Source organism: Canis lupus, chromosome 10 (assembly GCF_003254725.2).
Source record: "Canis lupus dingo isolate Sandy chromosome 10, ASM325472v2, whole genome shotgun sequence".
Lineage (NCBI taxonomy): Eukaryota > Metazoa > Chordata > Mammalia > Carnivora > Canidae > Canis > Canis lupus.
Window position 1 is genome coordinate 683477 of NC_064252.1, and position 23805 is coordinate 707281.

The 23805-nt window shown below is 48.6% G+C and overlaps 2 protein-coding genes and 1 long non-coding RNA gene across 10 annotated transcripts; 2 read left to right on the forward strand and 1 right to left on the reverse strand.

Moving 5' to 3' along the window:
- Positions 1 to 625: 625 nt before the first annotated feature.
- On the reverse strand, positions 626 to 12547 carry LOC118350091 (uncharacterized). Its single transcript, XR_004803258.2, has 3 exons — positions 12418 to 12547; positions 969 to 4143; positions 626 to 863 (listed from the first exon to the last, which is right to left on the reverse strand). It is a non-coding gene; the product is annotated as an uncharacterized LOC118350091 (long non-coding RNA).
- On the forward strand, positions 1361 to 13694 carry PA2G4 (proliferation-associated 2G4). 2 transcript variants are annotated; one of them, XR_007413670.1, is made up of 16 exons: positions 1361 to 1495; positions 3337 to 3465; positions 3766 to 3871; positions 3966 to 4035; positions 4282 to 4374; positions 6937 to 7000; positions 7229 to 7307; positions 7458 to 7536; positions 7632 to 7765; positions 8067 to 8161; positions 8279 to 8406; positions 8582 to 8635; positions 12136 to 12800; positions 12915 to 12939; positions 13334 to 13356; positions 13619 to 13694. XR_007413670.1 is itself a non-coding variant. In XM_025477031.3 (13 exons), the coding sequence occupies exons 1-13, from the start codon at positions 1408 to 1410 to the stop codon at positions 8911 to 8913; spliced, it is 1185 nt and encodes a 394-aa protein (XP_025332816.1). In that variant the 5' UTR covers positions 1361 to 1407; the 3' UTR covers positions 8914 to 9175. The 2 variants fall into 2 exon arrangements, 1 of the variants encoding a protein (XP_025332816.1); XM_025477031.3 differs by lacking the exons at positions 12136 to 12800; positions 12915 to 12939; positions 13334 to 13356; positions 13619 to 13694 and adding an exon at positions 8848 to 9175.
- A 693-nt stretch (positions 13695 to 14387) lies between these two features.
- On the forward strand, positions 14388 to 19889 carry ZC3H10 (zinc finger CCCH-type containing 10). Of its 7 annotated transcripts, none has more exons than XM_025477023.3 (4): positions 14388 to 14517; positions 15273 to 15336; positions 15781 to 15944; positions 16945 to 19889. In XM_025477023.3, the coding sequence occupies exons 3-4, from the start codon at positions 15883 to 15885 to the stop codon at positions 18305 to 18307; spliced, it is 1425 nt and encodes a 474-aa protein (XP_025332808.1). In that variant the 5' UTR covers positions 14388 to 14517; positions 15273 to 15336; positions 15781 to 15882; the 3' UTR covers positions 18308 to 19889. The 7 variants fall into 7 exon arrangements, with proteins under 7 accessions (XP_025332808.1, XP_025332811.1, XP_048971615.1 ...); XM_049115658.1 differs by having other exon boundaries at positions 14442 to 14517; positions 15244 to 15336; XM_025477025.3 differs by lacking the exon at positions 14388 to 14517 and adding an exon at positions 14716 to 14848.
- The last annotated feature ends 3916 nt before the right edge of the window (positions 19890 to 23805 follow it).

Below are 23805 nucleotides of genomic sequence, written 5' to 3' on the forward strand. Positions count from 1 at the left end.
GTGCATGGCCATTTAGCTTCTGACAGTCTGTACCTTGCAGCTTCTCCAGCCCCACTTTTCTTTGTATTCTCAGAAGACCAGCATAGTACACACACAGTTCCTTCTCCTTTAAGGCTTTTACTAGGAATCTTTTTTTTTTTTTTTAAGATTTTATTTATTGGGATCCCTGGGTGGCGCAGCGGTTTGGCGCCTGTCTTTGGCCCAGGGCGCGATCCTGAAGACCCGGGATCGAATCCCACGTCAGGCTCCCGGTGCATGGAGCCTGCTTCTCCCTCTGCCTGTGTCTCTGCCCCTCTCTCTCTCTCTTTGTGACTATCATAATAAATAAAAATTTAAAAAAAAGATTTTATTTATTTACTCATAGACACACAGAGAGAGGCAGAGACGCAGGCAGAGGGAGAAACGGGCTCCATGCAGGGAGCCCGTTGTGGGACTCAATCCCGGGTCCCCAGGATCACACCCCGGGCTGCAGGCGGCGCCAGGCGGCTGCGCCACCCGGGCTGCCCTTGCTAGGAATATCTAAGTACCACCAGCTGGGAATAATAAAAACAAGAAAGCCCACATTTGGGAAAATAAGAAAAAGCCCTGCAAACGTGGTGCCTCACGGGATGGAACAACTCGTCTGTCGGAAACTCCCGTGTATTTCAGAAGTCTTGCTCTCCTCACGTCTATGAGCACTTCCTCAGGTGCCATCCAAGCCTATTGTTGGAACAGCAGAGCCATCTTCAGCGGAGTCTGGCCTCTGGGAGGCTGCACGTGGATAATCCCTCTGGAGCCGAGCTGCCCCCGGGGCTCCTGGTTCTCCCAGCATCGGAGGGTGACTGGACGGGCCGAGCCGGTCCCACCGGCCGCTCCAGGGAGCCCTGGAAGGGCGCACGCAGCCTCCGCGCCCGGCTCCACCCAGCTGCCCCTGCCGCCTGCCTCTACCCGCCCCGCCCCGCCCCTTCGCCCGCCCGCCCCTCTCTTACCGCTTCTCGCTCAGGGCTCCTGGGCGCTGTGGTTTTTCCGGGAGAGACCACGCTTCCCCTCAGACTCCCCGACGGCTCCGCCTTCCCGCCGGAGTCTGACCCTTCCCAGCGTGCTCGGCGGTTCCGGCGTGCAAGGCCCTCGGAGGGCAAGGCCCCAGGGCCTGGCTTAGGGGCGCGAAAGGCGGGCTGGGAGTTGTAGTTCAGGAGTCCTAAGGTTCGGCTAGAGGCGGGCCGTAGCAGGGACTCGTTGTCCCAGAGTGCCTTGTGCCTCAGCCCGCGCGCTCGCAGCTTCTCGCTCGCCCGCCCGCCCGCTCCCTTGCTCGCTCGCGCTCTCCTCGCGGATCGAAGGGGCTCTGGCCACAGCCTGCGGCTGGGAAGGGAGACAGAGGCGGCGGCTCAGGGGGAACGAGGCGGCGGCGGCGGCGGCGGTGGTGGGAAGATGTCGGGCGAGGACGAGCAGCAGGAGCAAACTATTGCCGAGGACCTGGTCGTGACCAAGTATAAGATGGGGGGCGACATCGCCAACCGTGAGTGCGGGCCTCGGGGGTCCGGAGGTCGAGGCTGAGAGGGGGAGGCGGAGGGGACGGTGCAGGGCTGCCCCCGGAGCGGCCGGGGCGGTGGGGCTGTGCCGAGTGACCGCGGAGGGCCCCGCTCGGGTCCCTGGGGGCGGCGGGTGGGAAGACTGCTGCGCTGGGACCCGCGCCGCCGGGCCTGGGCCGGAGTCTGGAGGCACGGGCCCGCGGCCGGCTGGACCTCAGGCGGTTACTCGGGCGGCCGGCCGCAGCTGCCGCCCAGCGCTCTTCGCTCCGGATCCCTGCCTCCCGACTCAGGCAGCGGCGAGGCCGCCTCGGGAGGGAAGCGGCAGCTGTTGGCGTCGGAGGCGCCCCTCTATTTTGTGTTCGCTCCCCGGCGTCAGGAGCCCAGCCGACACGTGTCGCCGAGTTCCCTTGCGGATCGCCGGCTCCCTTCTTCCCCTGCTGCCTCCCCTGACACCAGCTTCTCTACCACGTGCTTTGCTGGAGGCTCGTGCTTTTTACTTAAGCTCCTTCGCTGGTGGGGCCCCCTTCTACTCTGGGTCAGCTCGGGGACCGTTGGAGGGCACCCCTGCAGATCCTACCACAAGTTTTGGAGATCCGTCTGCCTTTCCTTGTAGTTATTCATCACTACCAGCAGTCTGGGCGGATCGCCTTAGTTAACCAGCAGATATGACTGTTCTCAGGGGTTTGACAACTCTAGGAGTGTTTTGAGGTTCTCACCCCAACTAGGCCAGCCTTGTGAACAGTACAGAAAAGGGAGGGACTGATTTTAGAATCTCAGAAGTTCTCTCCTTATTATGACTGCGCTCTGACTTTCTCAGCAGCTGCCTGCCAAGCTAGGCAGGTGTCTCACTTTCTGTTTTCTCTTTCCAGTTCACCTTTTCACTTTAATACCCAGTTAGGGGGGACAGAAGATGCTTGGATTTGGGCTTTTAAATGGTTTTGACAGTAAAGATAAGTATTTAGGATCCCTTTAGTCCTAGGGCCAAAAACCTGTGTTTTTCACACTTCCAAAGAATCCCCAAAACTTAGATAACAAAAATCAAACCTGTAGCTCAGGTTAGGCCACGGAGAGAATGTCCTGTGACTACAACAGTGCTTTATAATATAATGGGCATTTAGTGTAGTGCCCCCATTTGGGGTACTTTTGAGTATTAGTGGTTTGAATCAGAAAAAAAGTTTTCCCTTGCAACTTAACTTCTGAGGCACTGTGATCCCAGATATCAGTTTGAAACTTTCGGGTCTTACACCTCTTAGAGTTGTGCTAAAAGCTGTAAGCCATGAGCCCGTTGAAGCCCAGGGAATTTAGGTTAAGTCCTCTTGGTTTATACACTGGTTGATGAAGAAATACATTTACACAGAGATTACAAACATCTAATTGGGGTGTCTGCGAAGGGAAAAAGGTAGCATTTAACAATGCATCAGCTTCAAGTCAGCAGTTCTGTGTCTACCTTCCTGTTCCTGACGCCTATAAATTTCTTCTAGTCTGCTTTGCATGTATGTTGGTTACCTTGATGAGAACCCCCTCGAAATTCGTAACTGTCCTACCATGCCACAGGTATCTTTGGAAAGTCTCCCTTTCCTAGGGAGACAGATAGCGTTTACCCATTTGTCACATTCTATAGGGAGGGATTTTTTTATTTTAGGAAAAAGAAAGTAGAAATTTAGTGATTATAAGTAGCTATATTCCAAGAGGCAAAACTTTTCTGTTCATTCTTTCAGCCTTTGGACAATGGCACTACGGAATATTAGTAACTCTAACTTCTGGATATTATTTGGATGGTAACTTAGACAACACATGCAGGGCTGACATTGTGGGATTCTGTTCCCAGGGGTACTTCGGTCCTTGGTGGAAGCATCCTGCTCAGGTGTGTCGGTACTGAGCCTGTGTGAGAAAGGTGATGCCATGATTATGGAAGAGACAGGGAAAATTTTCAAGAAAGAAAAAGAAATGAAGAAAGGTAAAAAAAAACACACACACACAAAAAAACCCCACTAATTTCCCAAATTTGACTCTTACTCAGTCCTGTTTGTTTTATTGTAATGATGTAACCCCCATCCGAGCCCTGGTTGAGATATTTGGAAATTTGAATGGCAGGTGGGATACAATCAGTTTCCTACTCAATCCAAACTGATCAAACAGGCAAGGCCCTGAAGAAAATCCTTCCATTTTTCTGAGGGGCAACAGGGCTGAGAGAAAGAGAGAGACAGACAGACAGACAGACAGCAAGGCAGTAAGGCTGATGATTGTCTCTTTACAGGTATTGCCTTTCCCACCAGCATTTCAGTAAATAACTGTGTATGTCACTTCTCCCCTTTGAAGAGCGACCAGGACTATATTCTCAAGGAAGGTGACTTGGTAAAAATGTAAGCTTAAGCCGTTTTAGAGCACTTGTCTTTTTCCTAAGCCTTTGCGTAGTGCTAGTTGCTAATGCTGTGCTCTGCTCTTCTTGCCTTTTAGTGACCTTGGGGTCCATGTGGATGGCTTCATCGCTAATGTGGCTCACACTTTTGTGGTTGATGTAGCTCAGGTAGGTGGCCTCCTTTGAATTCTGTTCTACCTATGGGGAGTGGGGGAGGATATGCTGCTGCTTGCTTTTTATTCCCACTCTCTACCGCCAAATGTTTTGAGAGATTCCCTAGAGAAATAAAAAGAGAAAAGTGTTTTCTCTCCTGTTCATTGGCTGGCCTTGCATAGTGACCATTTGAGTAAAGCACTTTCCAGGAAGGTACTGATTGCATCCAGGAAGGTACTGATTGCATTTCCTTATCTACAGGGGACCCAAGTAACAGGGCGGAAAGCAGATGTCATTAAGGCAGCTCACCTTTGTGCTGAAGCTGCTCTACGCCTGGTCAAACCTGGAAACCAGGTAAGTAAGCTGTTGAGTCCAGTTCCAAAGATGATAGAGCCAAAGTTGATTAGTCACATATAATTATTCTCTCTCTCTTTTTTTAAGATTTTATTTATTCATTCATGAGAGATACATATTTAGAGAGAGGCAAAGACATAGGCAGATGGAGAAGCAGGCTCCCTGTGGGGAGCCCAATGTGGGACGTGGGACTCAATCCCAGATCCCAGGATCACGCTCTGGGCCAAAGGCAGACGCCCAACCCCTGAGCCACCCAGGCATCCCACATATAACTATTCTCTATTGAATTCCCAGCTTCTGCAGCCCCCTTATAAAACAGTTTTTCTTTGTTTTGTTTTTTTAAGTAAGCTCTATACCCAAGGTGGGGCTTGAACTCATGACCCTGAGACCAAGAGTCACATGCTCTACTGAGTGAGCCAGTCAGGTGCCCCTAATACAAACAGCTCTTTAAAATTAGAATTGGATTTCTGGGGTACCTGGGTGGCTCAGTGACTGAACGTCTGCCTTTGATTCAGGTGATGATCCCAGAGTCCTGGGATCAAGTTCCCGCATCAGGCTCCCTGCAGGGAGCTTGCTTCTCCCTCTGCCTATGCATCTGCCTCTCTATCTCTCTCTCTCTCATGAATGAATGAATAAAATCTTTAAAAAAAAAAACAAAATTAGAAACAGATTTCTGAAATAGAAGAGGCAGTTAACTAAGCACTGTTTAACTCTGAGTGCCTATCATAGGTAAGGTCCATGCTAGGTATATGGGGATGTATGATCCATTCTTCATGGAGCCTAGAGATCTTTCCTTTTTCATGTTTTGGTTGTGCATCTTTTCCTAAAATAATTTGAGGTATATCACTTGGAGTAAAATACATGTTGAAAAAAGATGAAAGGGCAGCCGTGGTGGCTTGGCGGTTGGTTCATCGCCACCTCCGGCCCAGGGCGTGTTCCTGGAGACCCGGGATCAAGTCCTGCATCGGGCTTCCTGCATGGAGCCTGCTTCTCCCTCTGCCTGTGTCTCTGCCTCTGTGTGTCTTTCGTGAATAAATGAATAAAATAAAATAAAACCTTTTTCTTTTTAACTTAATTACTTGAGTAACCTCTGCACCCAATGTGGGGCTCAAAATCCCATCCCCAGGATCAAGAATTGCCCTTCCAACCGAGCCAGGCAGGTACTCCCAAAACCCAACTTTAAAAGCTAATGAAACAAATCATAATAGTACCAGTAAACTGGTAGCAGAGAGAGGCCAAAAGTGAGTTCTTTGCCTTGCAAGACAATATCAGGAAGCCTAGGGATCATGAACTGTTATGGATTAATACACTTTAACATGTTAGATTATGAGTGGAGACATTTTTTCTAACACTTCAGTCTCCAGGGTCCTATTCGATACTTAAAGCTTGCCTTTTTTGTTCCCCTGTGCTCTTGTTTTTTATGCTTTTAATCAGTTTGTACCTCATCTCCATTGTTATTCATATCATTTTTACTTATACCTCTGTCTTGGTTTCCTTATGATACTACTTCCTACCACTGTTATGAAGCTCTTTGAACAGTGCCTGGCCCATAGTAAGCGCTTGTGCACATTAATTATTTTTATTCTTTTTTTTTTTAATATTTTTTTTAATTTTTTAATTTATTTATGATAGTCACAGAGAGAGAGAGAGAGGCAGAGACATAGGCAGAGGGAGAAGCAGGCTCCATGCACCGGGAGCCTGATGTGGGATTCGATCCTGGGTCTCCAGGATCGCGCCCTGGGCCAAAGGCAGGCGCCAAACCGCTGCGCCACCCAGGGATCCCCTATTTTTATTCTTTATATACTAACTATTGCATATCTCCACTGGAACGTATAATTGTATAGTGGCTATTGTAAATTATGACATACATCAGAATTTCTGGGTTCTTGCCCTGTTGCCACCCCTTACTGTTTAAAAGTAACTTGGAATTCAGATTTCCTCATCTGCAAAATAGGAAAAATAAAATTGCCCCTTATTGTCATAGGGTTGTTACGACAATTGAGATGATCCATGTGAAGTACCTAACACAAAATTTAGTATTATTAGTTATGATTATGTATTTTTCATTTTGTTTAATGACAAAGGAAATAGTTTAGGTGGAGATCAGATGTTTGAAAGAGTTAAAAGGGAAAATCAGAACTTGTCCTCTCTCAACAGATATCATGAGATAAACACGGGATTTATCACCAGAAAACCTGGGTTTATTCCCATTTCTTTCGGTTAACTGGCTTAACCCTATGCAAATCTTTTTTAACCTTTCCAAGCCTCAGTTTATACATCTTCTAAATTGGGATATGGAATATAGCTCTGCCCCATTCATCTTTCAGAATTATTGTCTACTTGGACCATCTTGGTGAAAGCATTTATAAAATGATAAGCTAATATAAGGTGTTTTTAGGTTGTAGGGATAATAGGGCTATGAAATGAAAAGCCACTGAGAATCATTGCTTTTTGATGGAGGATATGGAGACTCAGTTCTTTTTTATCCCTTTCATTCTCATGTTAGAGAACTTGTTGACCTCTGGTATATATCTCACCTGTTACTTGATTTTGTACTTCTAGAACACACAAGTGACAGAAGCCTGGAACAAAGTTGCCCACTCGTTTAATTGCACACCAATAGAAGGTGAGACCTCAGATAACAGGGTTGAGGGTCTGAGTGAGTGCTTTAGTAGAATGAAGAATTTTGCTCCTTTTAGGATCTATCCTGGCTCTAGCACAGTCTAAGCCAAAACCCATACTACCCTGAGTTTTCATAGCCAGGCACTTTTCCTTTATTGCATGCCCTGTCACAGTGTCGATGGGTGGATTTGGAAACCCTCTGGGATTCTAAATGGCTTTGTCGTGTCTACAGGTATGTTGTCACATCAATTGAAGCAGCATGTCATCGATGGAGAGAAAACCATTATCCAGAATCCCACAGACCAGCAGAAGTAGGTGCCAATTCCACCCTTTACTTTCTACCATCTGAGACTAGTCATGAATGTTTTCTTCCATACACCCAGCCTAATTGTGTCTGCCTTTCTATTTCATACTCCAGGGACTAATCATTTTTTTTATGGTTCGCTTTTTATTCCTTTTAGGAAGGACCATGAAAAAGCTGAATTTGAGGTACATGAAGTATATGCTGTGGATGTTCTTGTCAGCTCAGGAGAGGGCAAGGTGAGGAGAGTTTACCAGAGCTACCAAAGAGGGGTAGTTGAAGGTATGTTCTAAGAGCACCAGACCAACTGTGACCTAACGCATTACTCTTTTAGGCCAAGGATGCAGGACAGAGAACCACCATTTACAAACGAGACCCTTCTAAACAGTATGGCCTAAAAATGAAAACTTCACGTGCCTTCTTCAGTGAGGTGGAGAGGCGTTTTGATGCCATGCCATTTACTTTAAGGTACTATGACTGCACTTAACAAGAACAGGACTCAGAACCAGCCTGACTCATAGACCACACACCCAGGAACACTGTTACCTCTCCCAGTGCACCCCCTCCCACCCTGCCCCTGCCTAGACTTGTAGCTCCAGCCTGCATGCATGCCTTCTCTCCCTCTCCCCATTGCCCTCTCATCGAAGATAATGTGCAAGAGCAATCCTAAGCATGATTTCTGCCTGAGGGTAGGAGCTATTTAAAAACAGGAAAATGGTAAGACTTGATAGGGGGTTAAGGATACCTGAATCTGTCTTCCCTCACCCAGAGCATTTGAGGATGAGAAGAAGGCCCGGATGGGTGTGGTGGAGTGCGCCAAACATGAACTGCTACAGCCATTTAATGTTCTCTATGAGAAGGAGGGTGAGTTCTAAGAAGAGAGTTTCACTTTGGAGCCCCTAATTAGGGTCCCCACCATCTAGCTTCAGAAAAGATTATGACAGGGGGTCATTTTATCAAAACCTTTCCTTTCTCCTATAGGTGAATTTGTAGCCCAGTTTAAATTTACAGTCCTGCTCATGCCCAATGGCCCCATGCGGATAACCAGTGGTCCCTTTGAGCCTGACCTCTACAAGTCTGAGATGGAAGTCCAGGATGCAGAGCTAAAGGTCAGTGTGTGAGCACAAAGGAGACAAAGGAGAGTGGCGAGCACATGGCACCTGTCCTGGGAGTGAGGATGAGATGTCAACAAAGGCCTGAAAAGAGTTAAGATACTGAGAGTGACATTTCATGTTTCCTCTACATTGCTCAAAATTTGTTTTCTTTCTTCCTCCTCTTTTCCAGGCCCTCCTCCAGAGTTCTGCAAGTCGGAAAACCCAGAAAAAGAAAAAAAAGAAGGTGTGTTATGATCTTCCCTCTCTGGCAGGGTGAACCTGATCTGTCTTTAGTCTACCTTCCTGGGTTGTGGTGGACGTACATATTTCTGTAGATCCTTACTGCCCTGCTTGGCCCTGACCTAAAGCATTAGGATGTTTTTGCCCTTGGTCTCCCAGATACTATTGCAAGTAGTTGGAAACTGGTAAGTCTTCCTGTTCTTTCCATGAATATAGGCCTCCAAGACTGCAGAGAATGCCACCAGTGGGGAAACATTAGAAGAGAATGAAGCTGGGGACTGAGGTGGGTCCCATCTCCCCAGCTTGCCGCTCCTGCCTCATCCCCTTCCCACCACACCCCAGGCTCTGTGAAGTGCAGTTCGTCTTCTCCACCCAGGACCGCCAGCAGAGCAGGGTCTCCCTGCCCCCATCCCTGTCCCCATCCCAACCCCTTCCAACAACAACCAGCTCCAACTGACTCTGGTCTTGGGAGGCCAGGCTTCCCAGCCACCGAAGACTACTTTAAATAGAAAAGAGAAATTGATAATAAAATCAGGAGTCAAAATTCATCGTCTTCAAGCCCCTCTTTCTAGCCTTTTTCTACTACTCTCTGCTTGGTCAAGGTTTATGGCCCTACAACATAACAGGGAGAAGGCTAAAGTAGCCACCACCACTAAAAACTCAGCTGAAATTTTTTTATACCACTCTGGTGTCAGCATTTTCCCATCTGTTGGGGCTTGTTCCTCTCTTTTCTCACTCCCCAGGTATTTTATCAGGCCTCAAAATATAGAGAAGAGCTATATTCTTCAGATTGTTTTTATTCACATGTAGCAGATTCCTTTTCTGATCCACACTGTCTGGTTAGGCCCCTCTCATTTTTAGGAGCTGGGGCCTGAATTTACCAAGGGATTCTCATCTGTCAAATGGATCCTCATTTGTAAATCTCTTTAGTTTTAGTCATTTCTGTTCCACAGGACTTTTTTTTTGTCTTCACAAAGCTGTGAAGAAGTAATCCATCTCAACCTTGTCCATTTCTTTGGAGTCAATTGGAGGGGGGGGTCAATGCATTCCCCTGCTCCATCTTAGAAACCTGAGCTGGAAGCTCAACTGGTTTTTGTTCCCTGTTTGAAATATTTTGACCTCCCTCCCTGAAAGACCAGGAACCAAAGGAGCAGACTGACTGAAAATACAACTTTTGGCTTTTTGAAGCTGTGGACTTGGATTGGATGAATTGCTAGGGGTTTGGAGAGAAAGGTGATGAATTTCAGTACCTCTGGCATGCTGTCCCAGGAACTAGGGCTCCCGCTAACTTATGAGGTTTTTAAACATGTTGAAAATGACATGGCGTTAAAATAAATTTGGATTTGCTCATAATCCTGGTGCCTTCATATGGTGCTCTTATTTGATGGAGGTGGGGGAAATGTCAGTTGAAGTGATAGTCATTTGGAACTAGTTTTCTATGTTGCCACATTCTGTCTTTCTAAACCAAGAAGTACTGTGGATTGGGGAAGACCTAAAGCCTGGGTTCTCTGAATTAAGACAGTAAATTTTTAATGAAAGTTTTTAAATTTTTCTGGAGTAAAATCTTACCCCTTGTTGGTGACAATTTGTTTAGGACAAGGTGTACTGTAAGAAAGAAAGCCTGTATATAAGTATCTTGGGGCACCTAGGTGGCTCAGTTAAGTGTCGGCCTTTGGCTCAAGTCGTGATGTCAGGGTGCTGGTATCGAGCCCCATATGAGGCTCTTTGCTCAGTGGGGAGTCTTTAAAAAAGTATTTTGATTTCAGAAACCAGGAAAAATGCCTTTGTCATTAGGCAACTTTTCAGGGCCAGTCTGAGATGGATGGATGATTTATTAGACTATCTTACTTGTGAGGCTTTGCTGATACAGAGATAACTATAGTGAACAAAATAATGTAAGTCCCTTCATAAGAGCTTATAGACTACAGTTGACCCCTAAACACAAGGATTAGGGGCACCAACGTGCTGGCACAGTCATCCATATGTAACTTGACCCCCCAAAACTTAATAGCCTACTTTTGACCAGAAGCTAGAATAACCATTAACACATTTTACGTGTTATAGGCATTATATACTCTATTACAGTAAGATAAAGACAATCACAAGGAAGAGAAAATACATTTACGGTATTGTATATAGATTAAAATTCCACGTGTAAATGTACCCATGGCAGTTCAAACCTATGTTCATATGGCAACTGTAGTGGGCAATCAACAGGTGAAATGCTGGTGGACTTGATTTAATGTTGATGGAGGTTTTTTTTCAAAAATTGTTATATTCTTTTTTTTTTTTTTTTTAAATTGTTATATTCTGATGGTGACAATACTAGGTCTTCTTAAACGAGGGCCTGAAGTATTTTTTTTTAATTTTTTTTTTAATTTTTATTTATTTATGATAGTCACAGAGAGAGAGAGAGAGGGAGAAGCAGGCTCCATGCACCGGGAGCCCGACGTGGGATTCGATCCCGGGTCTCCAGGATCGTGCCCCGGGCCAAAGGCAGGCGCCAAACCGCTGCGCCACCCAGGGATCCCCAAGGGCCTGAAGTATTAAAAGTTTTTTTCCAGTTAAAAAGATGAAGTGTTACTGTGTAAATTATAAAGGAAAACACGAAAAAAGGATGATCACAAAAAGCTGTACACTCTTACTATAAAAGTAAGGTGAAATCTGTATGGTAAAGGGCTCTTTCTCATCCTTCCTAAATCAAGTTTCCTATAGCCAAATCTATGGGTATGTTTTCTGAGTGCTTCTGACCTGACCATACCATGAGATGGATAAGTTCTTTACCTTAATACCAAATATTCTCACTCTAAAGACAGCTGAGGGGTGCCTGGGTGGCCCAGTGGTTGAGTATCTGCCTTTGGCTCAGGTCATGATCCTGGGGTCCTGGGACTGAGTCCCACATGGGGCTCCCTGCGGGGAGCCTGCTTCTCCTTCAGCCTGTGTCGTGTGTGTGTGTGTGTGTGTGTGTGTGTGTGTGTGTGTGTGTGTGTGTCTCTCTCTCTCTCTCTCTCTCTCTCTCATGAATAAATAAAATCTTCTGGAAAAAAGGGATGGCTGGTTGGCTCAGGGGTTGAGCATATGCCTTTGGCTCAGAGCGTGATCCCAGAGTCCCGGAATCAAGTGCCACATCGGGCTCCCTGCATGGAGCCTGCTTCTGCCTCTGCCCTCTGCCTCTCTCTCTGTCTCATGAGTATATAAAATCTTTTTTTAAAAATCTTTTAAAAAATAAAAATAGGGACGCCCGGGTGGCTCAGCGGTTTACCGCCGCCTTCAGCCCAGGGCGTGATCCTGGAGACCCGGGATCGAGTCCCATGTCGGGCTCCTGCATGGAGCCTGCTTCACCCTCTGCCTGTGTCTCTCTGTGTGTCTCTCATGAATAAATAAAATCTAAATAAATAAATAAATGAATGAATGAATGAATGAATGAATGAATAAATAAATAAATAAATAAATAAATAAATATAAAGACAGCTGATCTTCTATTGATTTGATCTTCACCCCTAGGTAGAGGGAGAGTCACTCAAGTATTTTCTGAACAAAATGCATTGTGGCCAGGAACCTTGCGACATTCAGCCTCAGGTACTGTGGGGAAAGACCATAGTTAAGGAAAAAGCACTGATTTAAGTGACAAAGGCCTCTATAGTATGGCGGCCTCCTGGACTCCCCACTTAGCAACCCTCCATGTCCTGTAACTTAGAGCATTTGTAAATCTCCGAGATAAGATCTCCCTACGGCAATTTAGAAAATAAACCAGTAAACCAAACCAGGAATTTTTAGACTCCGTACCTAGCCTTAATAAAATGGACGGCGTCGCCAGGAAACTGCAACTCCCAAGAAGCAGTGAGGGAAGGCGGAAGTCTGCGCCTCTCCGTCCCACGTTGGAAATACGCGCTCACGTTGAAATGATACATTAAAATGGTCCTCATAAAAAAATTAAAAAAAAAAAACAGAGGAGGGGAATTTTGAGACTCAAATGTAAAACGTTTCCAAGAGAATTCCTAATTCAACCGCTTCACTTGCCACCGGAGACGGGCTGAAAGCCACGGAGCCTCCCCTTGGGAAGCCCCGCCCCCGGAGGGAAGAGGCGGCGGAAGTGACGACACAGCTCCTTGTTAAATAGTTGGAGGCGGGCCGTCGCCGCTCTCTCGGCGTTAGCGCCATCTTCCCGGGTGAGTGTTGGTTCCTGTCGTGTCCGGATTCCGTGCACAATCCATTAACATCTGATCTCTGCACTTGCCATCATTACAGCAAACTAATTGTAGCCTTTCTCTCTTTACCTGTAGAGACCTCTGCGCCATGAGAGCCAAGGTAAGCGGTCCCTGGCGGCAAGCGGACGCAGTAGCGATTGGTGGTGGGGGGGGGGAGGGGGGGGACACAGCCAGGCTAGGAAAGTCCGCCATGGCTCCCGAGCCGCTGGGTCCTCCGGGATGTCCACGAGCTAGGAGGAGGGAGGAGAATTTGGGGAGAAGCAGAGGAGGTGGGTAAGAGGGCGGGAGGAGAAAAGCGCACGGAGATTCAGATTTATGTCGGCGGTTGAGGGAGGGAGTCAAATTACTCATCGGGTTACTGCGACTAGGCCCTCATACTTGGTCAAAAACCTGCCAGGTTTTAAATAATGCCGTTTACACCCCTGCCTAAAACTATTCCTAAACCTAATAATCTCTTGTTTTGTTCACTGCCTGTGGTTATGATCGGTTGCCAGTGGAGGAAGAAGCGAATGCGCAGGTATGTTGAGATCTGACCGGCCAAAACGGGAAGAGGGAAATGTAGCGTTCCTTGGACAAAACGTGGGAGGAACACACTTGGTGTAGAAATCTAAACTAATTTTAGGTGGAAAACCATCGGAAGTATTGACTTCCCTAGTCAGGGATTGAACACAAGATAATAGGAGCCAAGGGCTTGTCGGTCTTGCCGGCCCAGAAGATGGGAGGGAAGGACTGAACTGGCGTTTGTGGGCAAGAGCTGTATTCCCGTGTCTGCTTTTCAGGCTGAAGCGTAAAAGAAGAAAGATGAGGCAGAGGTCCAAGTAAACAGCTAGCTTGTGCACGCATGGAGCCACGGGAGCAGAGATCAGGGAAGCCAGAGGCCAGGGACGCTGGGACCAGTTGTTGGACTGCATGCCTCCTTTCTAGAGCTTGATACAGTGGATCTAGAACATCCATCGCCATCTGATCGCGACGACCACCTTTGAGAGACCGGACTTGATCATCCCCAAACCGTCCCTCCTTGGTCCTTTGCCCTGGACCTGTTACTTTCGGGACTAATTCTGTTTTCGTTTGTGGCTGAATGTAACGTGTACAATAAATCATCTCTTCTGCTGTCTTAGCTGAAGAAAAAAAAAAAAAAAGGTCTTGTCTGATACGTGGTTTTTATGGTTCCCTCGCCTGGGGAGTGTGTATCGGTGCAGCAGGCCTTTTGAGTGCCCCGTGCTGTAGGGTGTCAGGCACGCTACGGAGGCTACGGCCCGGGCTGGGACCCCCGTCCCTGGCCACCATCTGGCCCCAGGCCCTCGGAGCAGCTCGATAACTGGGTGGCCCTCGCCGTGTTGGGTGTCGTACACGCAAGGGGATTTCAAGACGGTTTCGCGGCTGAGAGCGGTGAAAAGCCGTCCCACCCCTACTCTGCTCTGGGCTCACGGAAACTTAAGTTCCCGCTTTTGGGGCCCTACTGTGTTGTTGGCCTGGGTTGCTATGGTGACACGCAAGGCTTGCTGGGAACTTCCTGCGGCGACCCGCTCAAGTACTCTGCACACCATAGAGTAGTTCCGGGTCTGGTGGCTAGAGCGTCGCTTCTTCCGCAGGAAGCGGAAGGGCGAGAGGGTAGGCGGCTCTTTGTCGAAGCTAGAGGACCGGCAGGCGGCAGCAGCAACTACGGCGGCGGCGGCAGGTGAGGGAGGCGGGAGACTTAGGTGGAGGCCGCGCCCGGAGGGGAGGAGTCGGGGCCGGCCCAGCAGCTGGGCTCGGCCGGGCTACACGAGGCCCCCCAAGACCGAGCCGTTGCTTTCTCGCCCCGGGGCCGAGCCCTCTTTTTGACTGACCCTGCTTCGCGAGCAAACGCCAGCTCTGTGACGTCACAGCCCTGCCCATCCCCGCAGCTTGATGTCACCTGGAGTCCCCTCTGCCCGCTCCACCTGTGCCCCCTTAGTGCCCGTCCTACTCGCCTGGTCCACGGCTGAGCGCCGGTCGCGATGCACAGAACCTGGCAAGCCGGCAGACTTGTATGGGAAACTCCTAGGACTTTCCCCGAACTCCGGGGTGTTGCGAAGCGTCATAATCACCGCCCCCAAGTGTAACCAGCCGTCCCGCTGCACTGTCAGCCGCTGCCCTTGCGCGGCTCCCCGCTCGGAGAGAACTGGCCTCAACCCGGGCCCGGGCCCCACACCTTCCTTCATCTTGAGGCAGGGCGCCCCTCGGCAGGTTTTCCAACCCGTCCTCCTAGGCTCTCCAGAGGAGTTCTCTCTTACTCCTCTTACCGACACCTCCCTCTGACAGGAAATTCAGTTTGAACTCAAAGGAAATTTTGGAAGCGCTCAGAGCTCTTGCCATTTCGTCAGACTTCTTAATTGTGACAAACACCTCATAGTCCCCCGTTCTTACCCCTTCTCCCACCCAGGGCTCTGTTTGTTTTTTATTCCTGTTCAGAATCCAGCAGTGATGTGGAGGTGGAGACCCACAGGAGCCCCGGACTTCACCTGAGCTACCTCAGGTATCGAACCATCCGGGGAGAGTTGGGTGGGGAGGAGTATCATCTGATTACCTGCCTCTGGTGGGACTTGCAACGTGCTTCATCTAAGCCTGAAGCACGACTAAAAGGGTCTTTTCCCTTTTAGTAAAAGTTTGTATCTTCCATTTTTACCCTTTTTTCCTTGATTGTTTCTGTTCTGGGACTACATCCCTTTGGAGGAAGAGGATCCCTCTTCTTTTTTTTTTTCCCCTAAATATTTTATTTATTTATTCATGAGAGAGAGGCAGAGACAGAGACAGAGGGAGAGCAGGCTCCCTGCAGGGAGCCCAATGTGGGACTCCATCCGGGACTCTGCCTGAGCCAAAAGCAAGCGCTAAACCACTGAGCCGCGCAGGCGTCCCGAGGATCCCTCTTCTTTTACAGATTCTTCTGTAACTCTGCTCTGATCTGGTTGGTTCATTTTAGGGAGCTCTGAAGGCAAAGTCAAGGCAGTGGGAAAAGTTCTTGGGGGAAGATGAAGACCAAAGAAACCAGCAAAGATTTCCTTGTAACTCAAGGGGAAACAATATGAAGTTTTTCTATTTGAACAGCAGGGGGAGCCTGATCACTGCCGTAGAAAGGCTTATGAGGTCAGACACGTGGTGGCAGGGACTCCCAGTCTTCTTGGGGGTGGGGAGAGGGGAGGGCTAGGACCAGGGCAGTGGACTGGCATTCCAGAGCTCTCTTGGGAAAGAGGAGACTTAAAAAGCTTTTATAGAGTCTATAAATAAAGAGGATCTTTATGGGGTGAGGAATGGTGTGGTTTGATGTCAGTGAGATCTTCTAATGGGGAATAGGAGGGGGGTGTAGAATGGGGAAAGAGAAGTCACTTGTTCCTGTGAATTAATTCCTACCTCCCACCTTGAACTTGATCTTACAAATGGTTTTGTGTCTTGGGGGTCTATAAGTGGAGATTCCAGCTGTAGAACTTCCCCTGAAAGGGAGTGGAGGGCACTGACCACAGTGTTGAGAGCGGTGGTAAACTGAGAATACCGAAAAATGAGAGGTTTGGGGACTGCCCTCAAGCTGGTGACAGCAGTCTCTTCACTTAGTATTTCCTGGGGTCTAGAAATCTGATACTTCACAGTGCCCTCCCCTGAGACCCCATGGAAGAGGGGATCTGCAGTGTCCCATTATCCAGAGCCCTACTAGGCTCATCAGCCCATCTTGGCCACTTTCCAATCTCCTCCTAACCTATTGAGACACTGAGACAGCAGTTTTAATTTCACTTCCTCGACTTTAATAAGGTCAGCTCAAAAAGGGACATAAAACCCAATACTATTTTCTCCTTGCCCCCCTCCCTGGCCCATCATCATTAGTGAGATGAGGTGGCTTCACCTCAGCTCCCTCCCTCCCTCCCGCATTAGCCAGGCTAGTGTGAATCATTCTGGCCCAGACCAGGTGCACCAGGGCCTGGGCGGGACTTCTGACAAGCCACCCAGTCCAGCCTGAATTCTCATCCCTTAGATTATCCATCTCCAAAGCCATTGCCCCTCTGACCTGCCTCTTGTGGGACTGCCTCCTCTATAGCTGGGAAGAGTGTGGCCTTTCTGGAAGACTCCTGTTTGACGCAGTTCTCCTTTTTCCTAGTGGTCACCAAGGGTGGCAAGAAAAAGAAGAAAGCCCTGAGTTGGGGGGGACCAGGATGCCTGACCGGGACAGCTATGCCAACGGCACTGGGAGCAGCGGTGGAGGCCCTGGAGGCAGTAGCAATGAGGAGGCCAGTGGGGCAGGGGCAGGCAGTGGCGGGACCAGCTCAGATGCCATCTGTAGAGACTTCCTGAGGAACGTGTGCAAGCGAGGCAAGCGTTGCCGCTATCGCCATCCAGACATGAGCGAGGTATCCAACTTGGGGGTGAGCAAAAATGAGTTCATCTTCTGCCATGACTTCCAGAACAAGGAGTGTAGCCGTCCAAACTGCCGATTCATCCATGGCTCCAAGGAGGATGAGGATGGTTATAAGAAGACAGGAGAGCTTCCCCCTCGGCTGAGACAGAAAGTGGCAGCCGGCCTGGGCCTTTCACCAGCTGACCTGCCCAACGGCAAGGAGGAGGTCCCTATCTGCCGTGACTTTCTCAAGGGTGACTGCCAGAGAGGAGCCAAGTGCAAGTTCCGCCACCTGCAGCGGGATTTTGAGTTTGATGCTCGGGGTGGAGGAGGCACTGGTGGTGGCGGCTCAACAGGCCCAGTCCCCTCAGGACGACGTCATGATCTCTATGATATCTACGACCTCCCTGACAGGGGCTTTGAGGACCATGAGCCAGGCCCCAAGCGCCGGCGAGGTGGATGCTGCCCCCCAGACGGCCCCCATTTTGAATCCTATGAATATAGCCTGGCTCCGCCCCGAGGGGTGGAGTGCAGACTGCTGGAGGAGGAGAATGCCATGCTCAGGAAGCGGGTGGAGGAGCTCAAGAAGCAGGTCAGCAACCTGCTGGCCACCAATGAGGTACTGCTGGAACAAAATGCCCAGTTCCGCAATCAAGCCAAGGTCATGACCCTGAGCTCTACTGCACCAGCGACTGAGCAGACTCTGGCCCCCACCGTGGGCACTGTCGCCACTTTTAACCATGGCATTGCCCAGACTCACACTACTCTTAGCAGCCAGGCTCTACAGCCTCGCCCTGTGTCCCAACAAGAACTGGTGGCCCCCACTGGAGCTCCAGCTGCTCCCCCAGCTAATGCTGCACCTCCTGCTGCTCCACCCCCCCCACCCCCACACTTGAACCCAGAGATCACGCCACTGTCAGCTGCTCTGGCTCAAACAATTGCCCAGGGAATGGCACCCCCACCTGTCTCCATGGCTCCTGTGGCTGTATCTGTGGCTCCTGTGGCTCCTGTGGCTGTATCGATGGCCCAACCCTTGGCAGGAATCACAATGAGCCACACCACCACTCCCATGGTGACTTACCCCATTGCTTCCCAGAGCATGCGTATCACAGCCATGCCACACTGATGGGGCTAATGGACACTCCCCTGGTATAGCCTCCCAGGGCTGGGGTCGAGGGGCCCTTACCCACTTGCCTAGCCCTCCCAGGCCCTGTCTGAGGGCTCACTCAAGAACTAGGACAAGAGACTACAAGGAGTTTGCTTCTGAGAAGGGGTTGGGCTGGTCTGATTTCTCTCACCTCCCTTTTATGAGGGTCCTCTTGTCCATCTTCTTTCAAGCCTCACAGAGAGGGCTTGCATAGGAGTGCAGACTGAAGCCAACAGAGAGGAAGGACTGACGGAGGGGCTGTCTGTCCCCTGATGGGAAGATGGGGACATCCCTGGTCTTGTCCTCTCTTCTGCATAGCACAGGTCCCAGCACTGGCTTTGGAAGAAAAAAAAATACCCTGCCTAGAGGGAAAGCCAGGAAAGATTGGGAAGCAGGTGGCCAGGAGAGAAGGCCTGATAAGAGCCTTCAGACAATGGGGGGGCCTAGTGGAGTTGGACAATACAGGAACTGTTCCTGGGCCCATGGGAGGGTGGGGACCATAGTACTCCAGCTCAAAGACGAGGGGAGCATTCATTACCTTGGCTTGGCCTGGAAATTCATAGGGCAGGGCCCACCACTTTCCAAAGAAATAAAAAAAGAATTATTTTTAACAAATGGAGGCAGTGAAAACTTGCTTAGATGTTCTGTGTGGAACATGGGAGCAGTAAATAGATCTCATGCCAAAATTGGTTAAAGACCCCACCCTCACTTAGCTTGGATAAGGTTGGGCTGAAGCCAAGTGAAGGGTAGGGACCCAGAACAAGACCAGATGGGGCTTTGTAGGGTAAAAGCATTGGAGCCACCTAGTCTAGTTTAAAAATAGTCCCATCTGTTTCTGGTTTCTATCTGCATGAACTATTCCTAGGATACCTAGTAACCAGGGCTCCTGGGGTCATTTAGGGGGGCAGGTACTAAGGAGGGGTGGATGTGCTGGGAAATGGGAATGGGATATGTATTGACAGATCCTTCCCTTATTCAAATAGTAGGGCAGGTGGCAGTTGCTCTCTGAGTTGTTGATGGCAGTTAATATCCCTCTTATCCCATCCCTTTCTTAGTTACAATGCCTTAAGCCTTCAAGGCTTGGGAGGTGCTGGGAAAAGGAAAGTTCTTCTGGGGACACGAGTCTCAGTGTTCATCTCTTCTCTCTGCCTCCATATAGAACCACAGAGGTTTTAAATCCATTTAAGAGTAAGGCCAGGGACCCTAATAGCCAAACCTCAGTTCCTCCTCAGCTCATGGTTGATGTAGGGGAAACAACTCAGGTGTCTGATACGACAGTGGATTTTGAGTACAGAAAGTGATCCTGAGTTGCACTTCCCCCATCATATCTCCTGCTACCTCTTGCTTTCTTGTCTGGTTGATGACTCAGGTTACACCTGGGGTTGGAGATGGTGGGCTAGGTCAAGGCTGGTCACAAAAAGAAAAATTTTTAAAAAGGCCTAAAGACTTAAAATGGGCAAATACTGAAATATTGTGAACTTTAGAAACCACACGTTGATAAAGCTTAATGTTGATTTTTCTGGCATAATTCTGGATTATTAAAAGAGATGGTTTTTAAACATTTAGAGACAAATGTGATCATAGATACAACATGAGTTCATCCCAGCCAAATCCTGTTTTTTTTTGTTTGTTTGTTTGTTTTGTTGCCAAGTATCTCTAAAGTGGTAGATTTGGGAAACTAGACACTTGATGTTCTTTATTAACATATGCCGGCTAAAGGCCGCCAGGAATACACCTATAGTTGAACAAGTTGGGTTTAATGCTCACTGCAGTGATGGAGGAAGCGTGCCATGGGACCCATGTTGTGTCTCAGGAAGGCGGCAGTAGGACTTTCAGGACTTGGACTTTGGTTAAGTGATTTGGGGGAAGATTCAAGGAAGTGGAGCTTGACTCTGGATTGGGTGCTGTCAGGGAAGCAGGGATACTTCTGTGACGGGTATCGACCTAGGAAATAGGCAGACTAGAGTGGAGCTGAAATTGGTGAGAGCAGCAGTCACTCAGCTGGGAGAGGGGGTTGGTTGCTATGTCATGATCTGCTCACTGACCATGTCTCCTGTTTAAACAAAACTGTGAAGTGTGATCTTTTTTTTTTTTTTTTTTTTTTTTTTTTTTTGCCTCACTTCATCACAGTCACTGAGTGCCCTTGTGTGATATTAGTGTTTTGTGAGACTGTGTCCGGTAGAACACGATTCCCCAGCTGTGAACCCAGGTCAGCCCCTAACAAATCCGAAGCCCAGCTGTGCCAGCCAGTTCCCAGATGGCAGGGACTGCTTTCTCCTTCCTCACCTGCTAAGTCACTGCAGATGAGAGAATAACCACTGCTCAGTTAATTGTAGAGTTTGGTGGAATCAAAACTCAGCACCTATGCTTAATGTTGATTAGTACATTTTATTAGAAAAACCTCTAGTCTCAAGATCTACCAAGGGCTATGTTCTGCTAAAAAAAAAAAAAAAGAAAAGAAAACCTTGTGTAAAAATATGAAAAACCCTGTTATCAGTCGTAACACAAGGAAGAACCAAGTAATCCTGAGAGCCTGTAATTTGGAGTTACTGAATTAATCCAGGAGGTTAGTTTGGATCAATTTGGATTGATCCTCCCCGAAAACATTGCTTAAGTCTGACTGAGGGAGAAATGCAGAGAGCTACATTATCAATAATTCACATGAAAACAACACAAGACTTCTAGTTATAAAAAGTAAAATCTCAGTCCTCCTAGTATGTCAATTCATAAATATTAAGAGCCTGCTATGCTCTAGGCATCTTTCAAGGAGCTCCATGAGGGTAAAAGAACCATAGTAATGCATCTAAATATAGTAGCAGTTCTATGGCTGTTTGAGTGGAACCACCCCTACTAAAGTATTGTGTGTGATAAATGTAATTTTTATTTTTTTTAATTACAATTTTTTAAATTTTATTTATTCATGAGAGAGAGAGAGGCAGGCTCCATGCAGGGAGCCGATGTGGGACTCTATCCCAGGACTCCAGGATCACCCCCTGGGCCAAAGGCAGGCGGTCAGTGGTTGAGCCACCCAGGGATCTCAGTTAAATGTAATTTTTAAAAAGGCCTAGTGATAAGCCAATAGCAGAAAACAAAACAAAAAAGACTGAGGGGAGAACTAATGGATAAACTTCTGATATTTGAAGGGCTCCTCAAAAGTTCCTATCTTGCTGCATAGGAGATAAACAGGCAGTTCTAGAATAATAGCTAAGTACTTAATAGTAGGGGGATCCCTGGGTGGCTCAGCGATTGAGCACCTGCCTTCGGTCCAGGGCGTGATCCTGGAGTCCCAGGATCGAGTCCCACATCGGGCTCCCTGCATGGAGCCTGCTTCTCCCTCTGCCTATGTCTCTGTGTGTCTCTCATGAAAAAATAAATAAAATCTTTAAAAAAAAATAGTACTTAATAGCCAAGGCACTGTGCTAGGCACTTTACACACACCATCTCATTGACACAATGGGTACTATTATCACACCAGGTTTGTAGAGGAGAGCAGGTTTAATGAGAGTCAGCTGCCCAGGGTTCTGCAACTAGTAAGGGATGGAGCCAGGAACTGATTCAAGCAGTCTGACTCCAGACTTGGCATCAGATAGTTCTAATGATAGAACTACTTTGCAGTAACTTTTGAGGAATAATAAAGGAAATGTCCTCAAATCCTGTTGTCCCTTCCGTCTTGGAGGGAGGGCAAGGCCTAGATTACCACGTGCAACCCTCTGCCTCCCCTAGGACGTAAATGAAGTTTACATATAAAGGCTGATTGCAAATCCAGGAAGTCGTAGTAGTCTCCTCACTTGGACACTTCCTCTAACAAATGGCCACGCTTTCTCCGTTACTGATTTACTGCTTATCGCCACCAGGTGGCACCTGGGCAGCACAGTTGTCTCAGGACAAGGACCCACCCTGTTTACTTGTTCTGGTGCTGCATTGCAGCTGCTGCTCCTGTGGCTCCTGAGCCCTAGCTGGGAAGAGACCTTCCTGAGGATGAGCTATTGGCTTCCAGAGACCGACTTTAGTAGAAGGGTCTGATGCTCTAGATGGGCTGAGAAAGGGGAGAAGGTTGGAAAGGAACCACCGTTGGTGGAGCTCTCCACTCTCTAGCCTAAGTCACTCCTACTCTAGTGCTTGGCAGATTTTCAGTTTACAGAGAGGGTTCCCTCTAAGGAGTCTCATCCATTTTCCTACTATAGTTCTGCTTCATCATTTGGTGAGCAAGTCCCCCTTACCTCTTCCAACCTCCATGAGCTCCTTCCTACCCAATTATCTGAGAACATGGAAGGTGTAAACAGGAGATAGCTGTTTGCTGTGCATTTCTGCATGCTGAATGAAGCATTCTAGATCCTCTTAGCCCCAGGGAAGTAGAGAAGAGGAAGTGGGAAAATTTAAGATTAAGGGGGTAAGGCTGAGCAGGAATAGGTTTAAACAGTGGTGATGAAAACACAGTCTGATGAAATCTGTGCCCTGCAGAGCCAGATAATATTTATCAGCTGCAGATCTAGGCTCTCCCCACCAAACCACCCCATTCCCCTGCTGCACCAAAAAGTAACACAACAAAGCCCCACACACGCTGCATTAAAAGATAAACCCTTTTATGACCAACTCTTCCCTCCTGGGCTTCCAGTCAGTTTAGTTTCTAAGGTCCTGGACAACACTCCTAAGTGCAGGTAACCAGTAACCGTAGTCCTCAATGTGCCCTGCACTTCTCCCCTCCTTTTTTTTTTTTTACTTCTCTCCTCCTAAACCTACACAGTACAACATGGAATTGCATTAGATCCAAATCTGACTGTATTCTGAACTTGCCTTCCAACTCCAGAAAGTAAGAAACGAAATTGTCTCATTACTCTTGATTTCTTATTTTAGCGTCCTAGCAGTTCTTCAGGGTCAGGAAATTCTTGGAAGATGTCATCAGATCCGCTGCAGCTGATGCATCTCCCCTCCCCCCACCTTTTGGGAGCCAATTTAGTTTGTCCTCTATGATAGAGATAACTAAGTCCTGGAGGTTTCTAAAAAAATAAAGCCTCGCTTCCTATTCATGCCGTTCCTCTCTCTCTTCCCTGAAGGCTGGATAATTTCAACTCTGTAATACATTCTCGTATTCGGCAGTTTTTGCAGCGTTGCGCGGCACCAAGTAGAGGGCGGGACAGGATAGACGGAGTCGGTCACCGCACATTTTCCCTCCACCGGGGTGTTTTCTAAGGACAGCCAAGGAAACCCTGAAGGATGAGTGACGTACTTAGAGAACGAAGCCTAGGGACGGCGACAAGCGGACACGGAGGAGTCCCAGACAAATCCTGCCCAGCCGTCCGAACCGGGTGGAAGCACCTCCCGGTCGCTCACAGCGCCCCAACTCCGCAGCCTCGGGTCCCTCCGGAGCCGCAGGACGCGCCCGACGTCGCAGCGCAGGCACGCCCACCCCACGTGGGGGAGCGCCCGCCCCGCCCCGCCCCTCCACAGGGTGGGCCACGCCCCCTCCGCCTCCCGGC

Bases quoted from the DNA above. Each gene is read 5' to 3' on its own strand.
- ZC3H10 (XM_025477023.3), top strand. From the start codon at position 15,883: ATGAAGTTTTTCTATTTGAACAGCAGGGGGAGCCTGATCACTGCCGTA. The intron at 15,945-16,944 runs GTCAGACACGTG...CCTTTTTCCTAG, and splicing joins GCCGTAGAAAGGCTTATGAG to TGGTCACCAAGGGTGGCAAG.
- PA2G4 (XM_025477031.3), top strand. From the start codon at position 1,408: ATGTCGGGCGAGGACGAGCAGCAGGAGCAAACTATTGCCGAGGACCTG. The intron at 3,872-3,965 runs GTAAGCTTAAGC...CTTGCCTTTTAG, and splicing joins GAAGGTGACTTGGTAAAAAT to TGACCTTGGGGTCCATGTGG. The intron at 7,537-7,631 runs GTGAGGAGAGTT...TTACTCTTTTAG, and splicing joins TCAGCTCAGGAGAGGGCAAG to GCCAAGGATGCAGGACAGAG.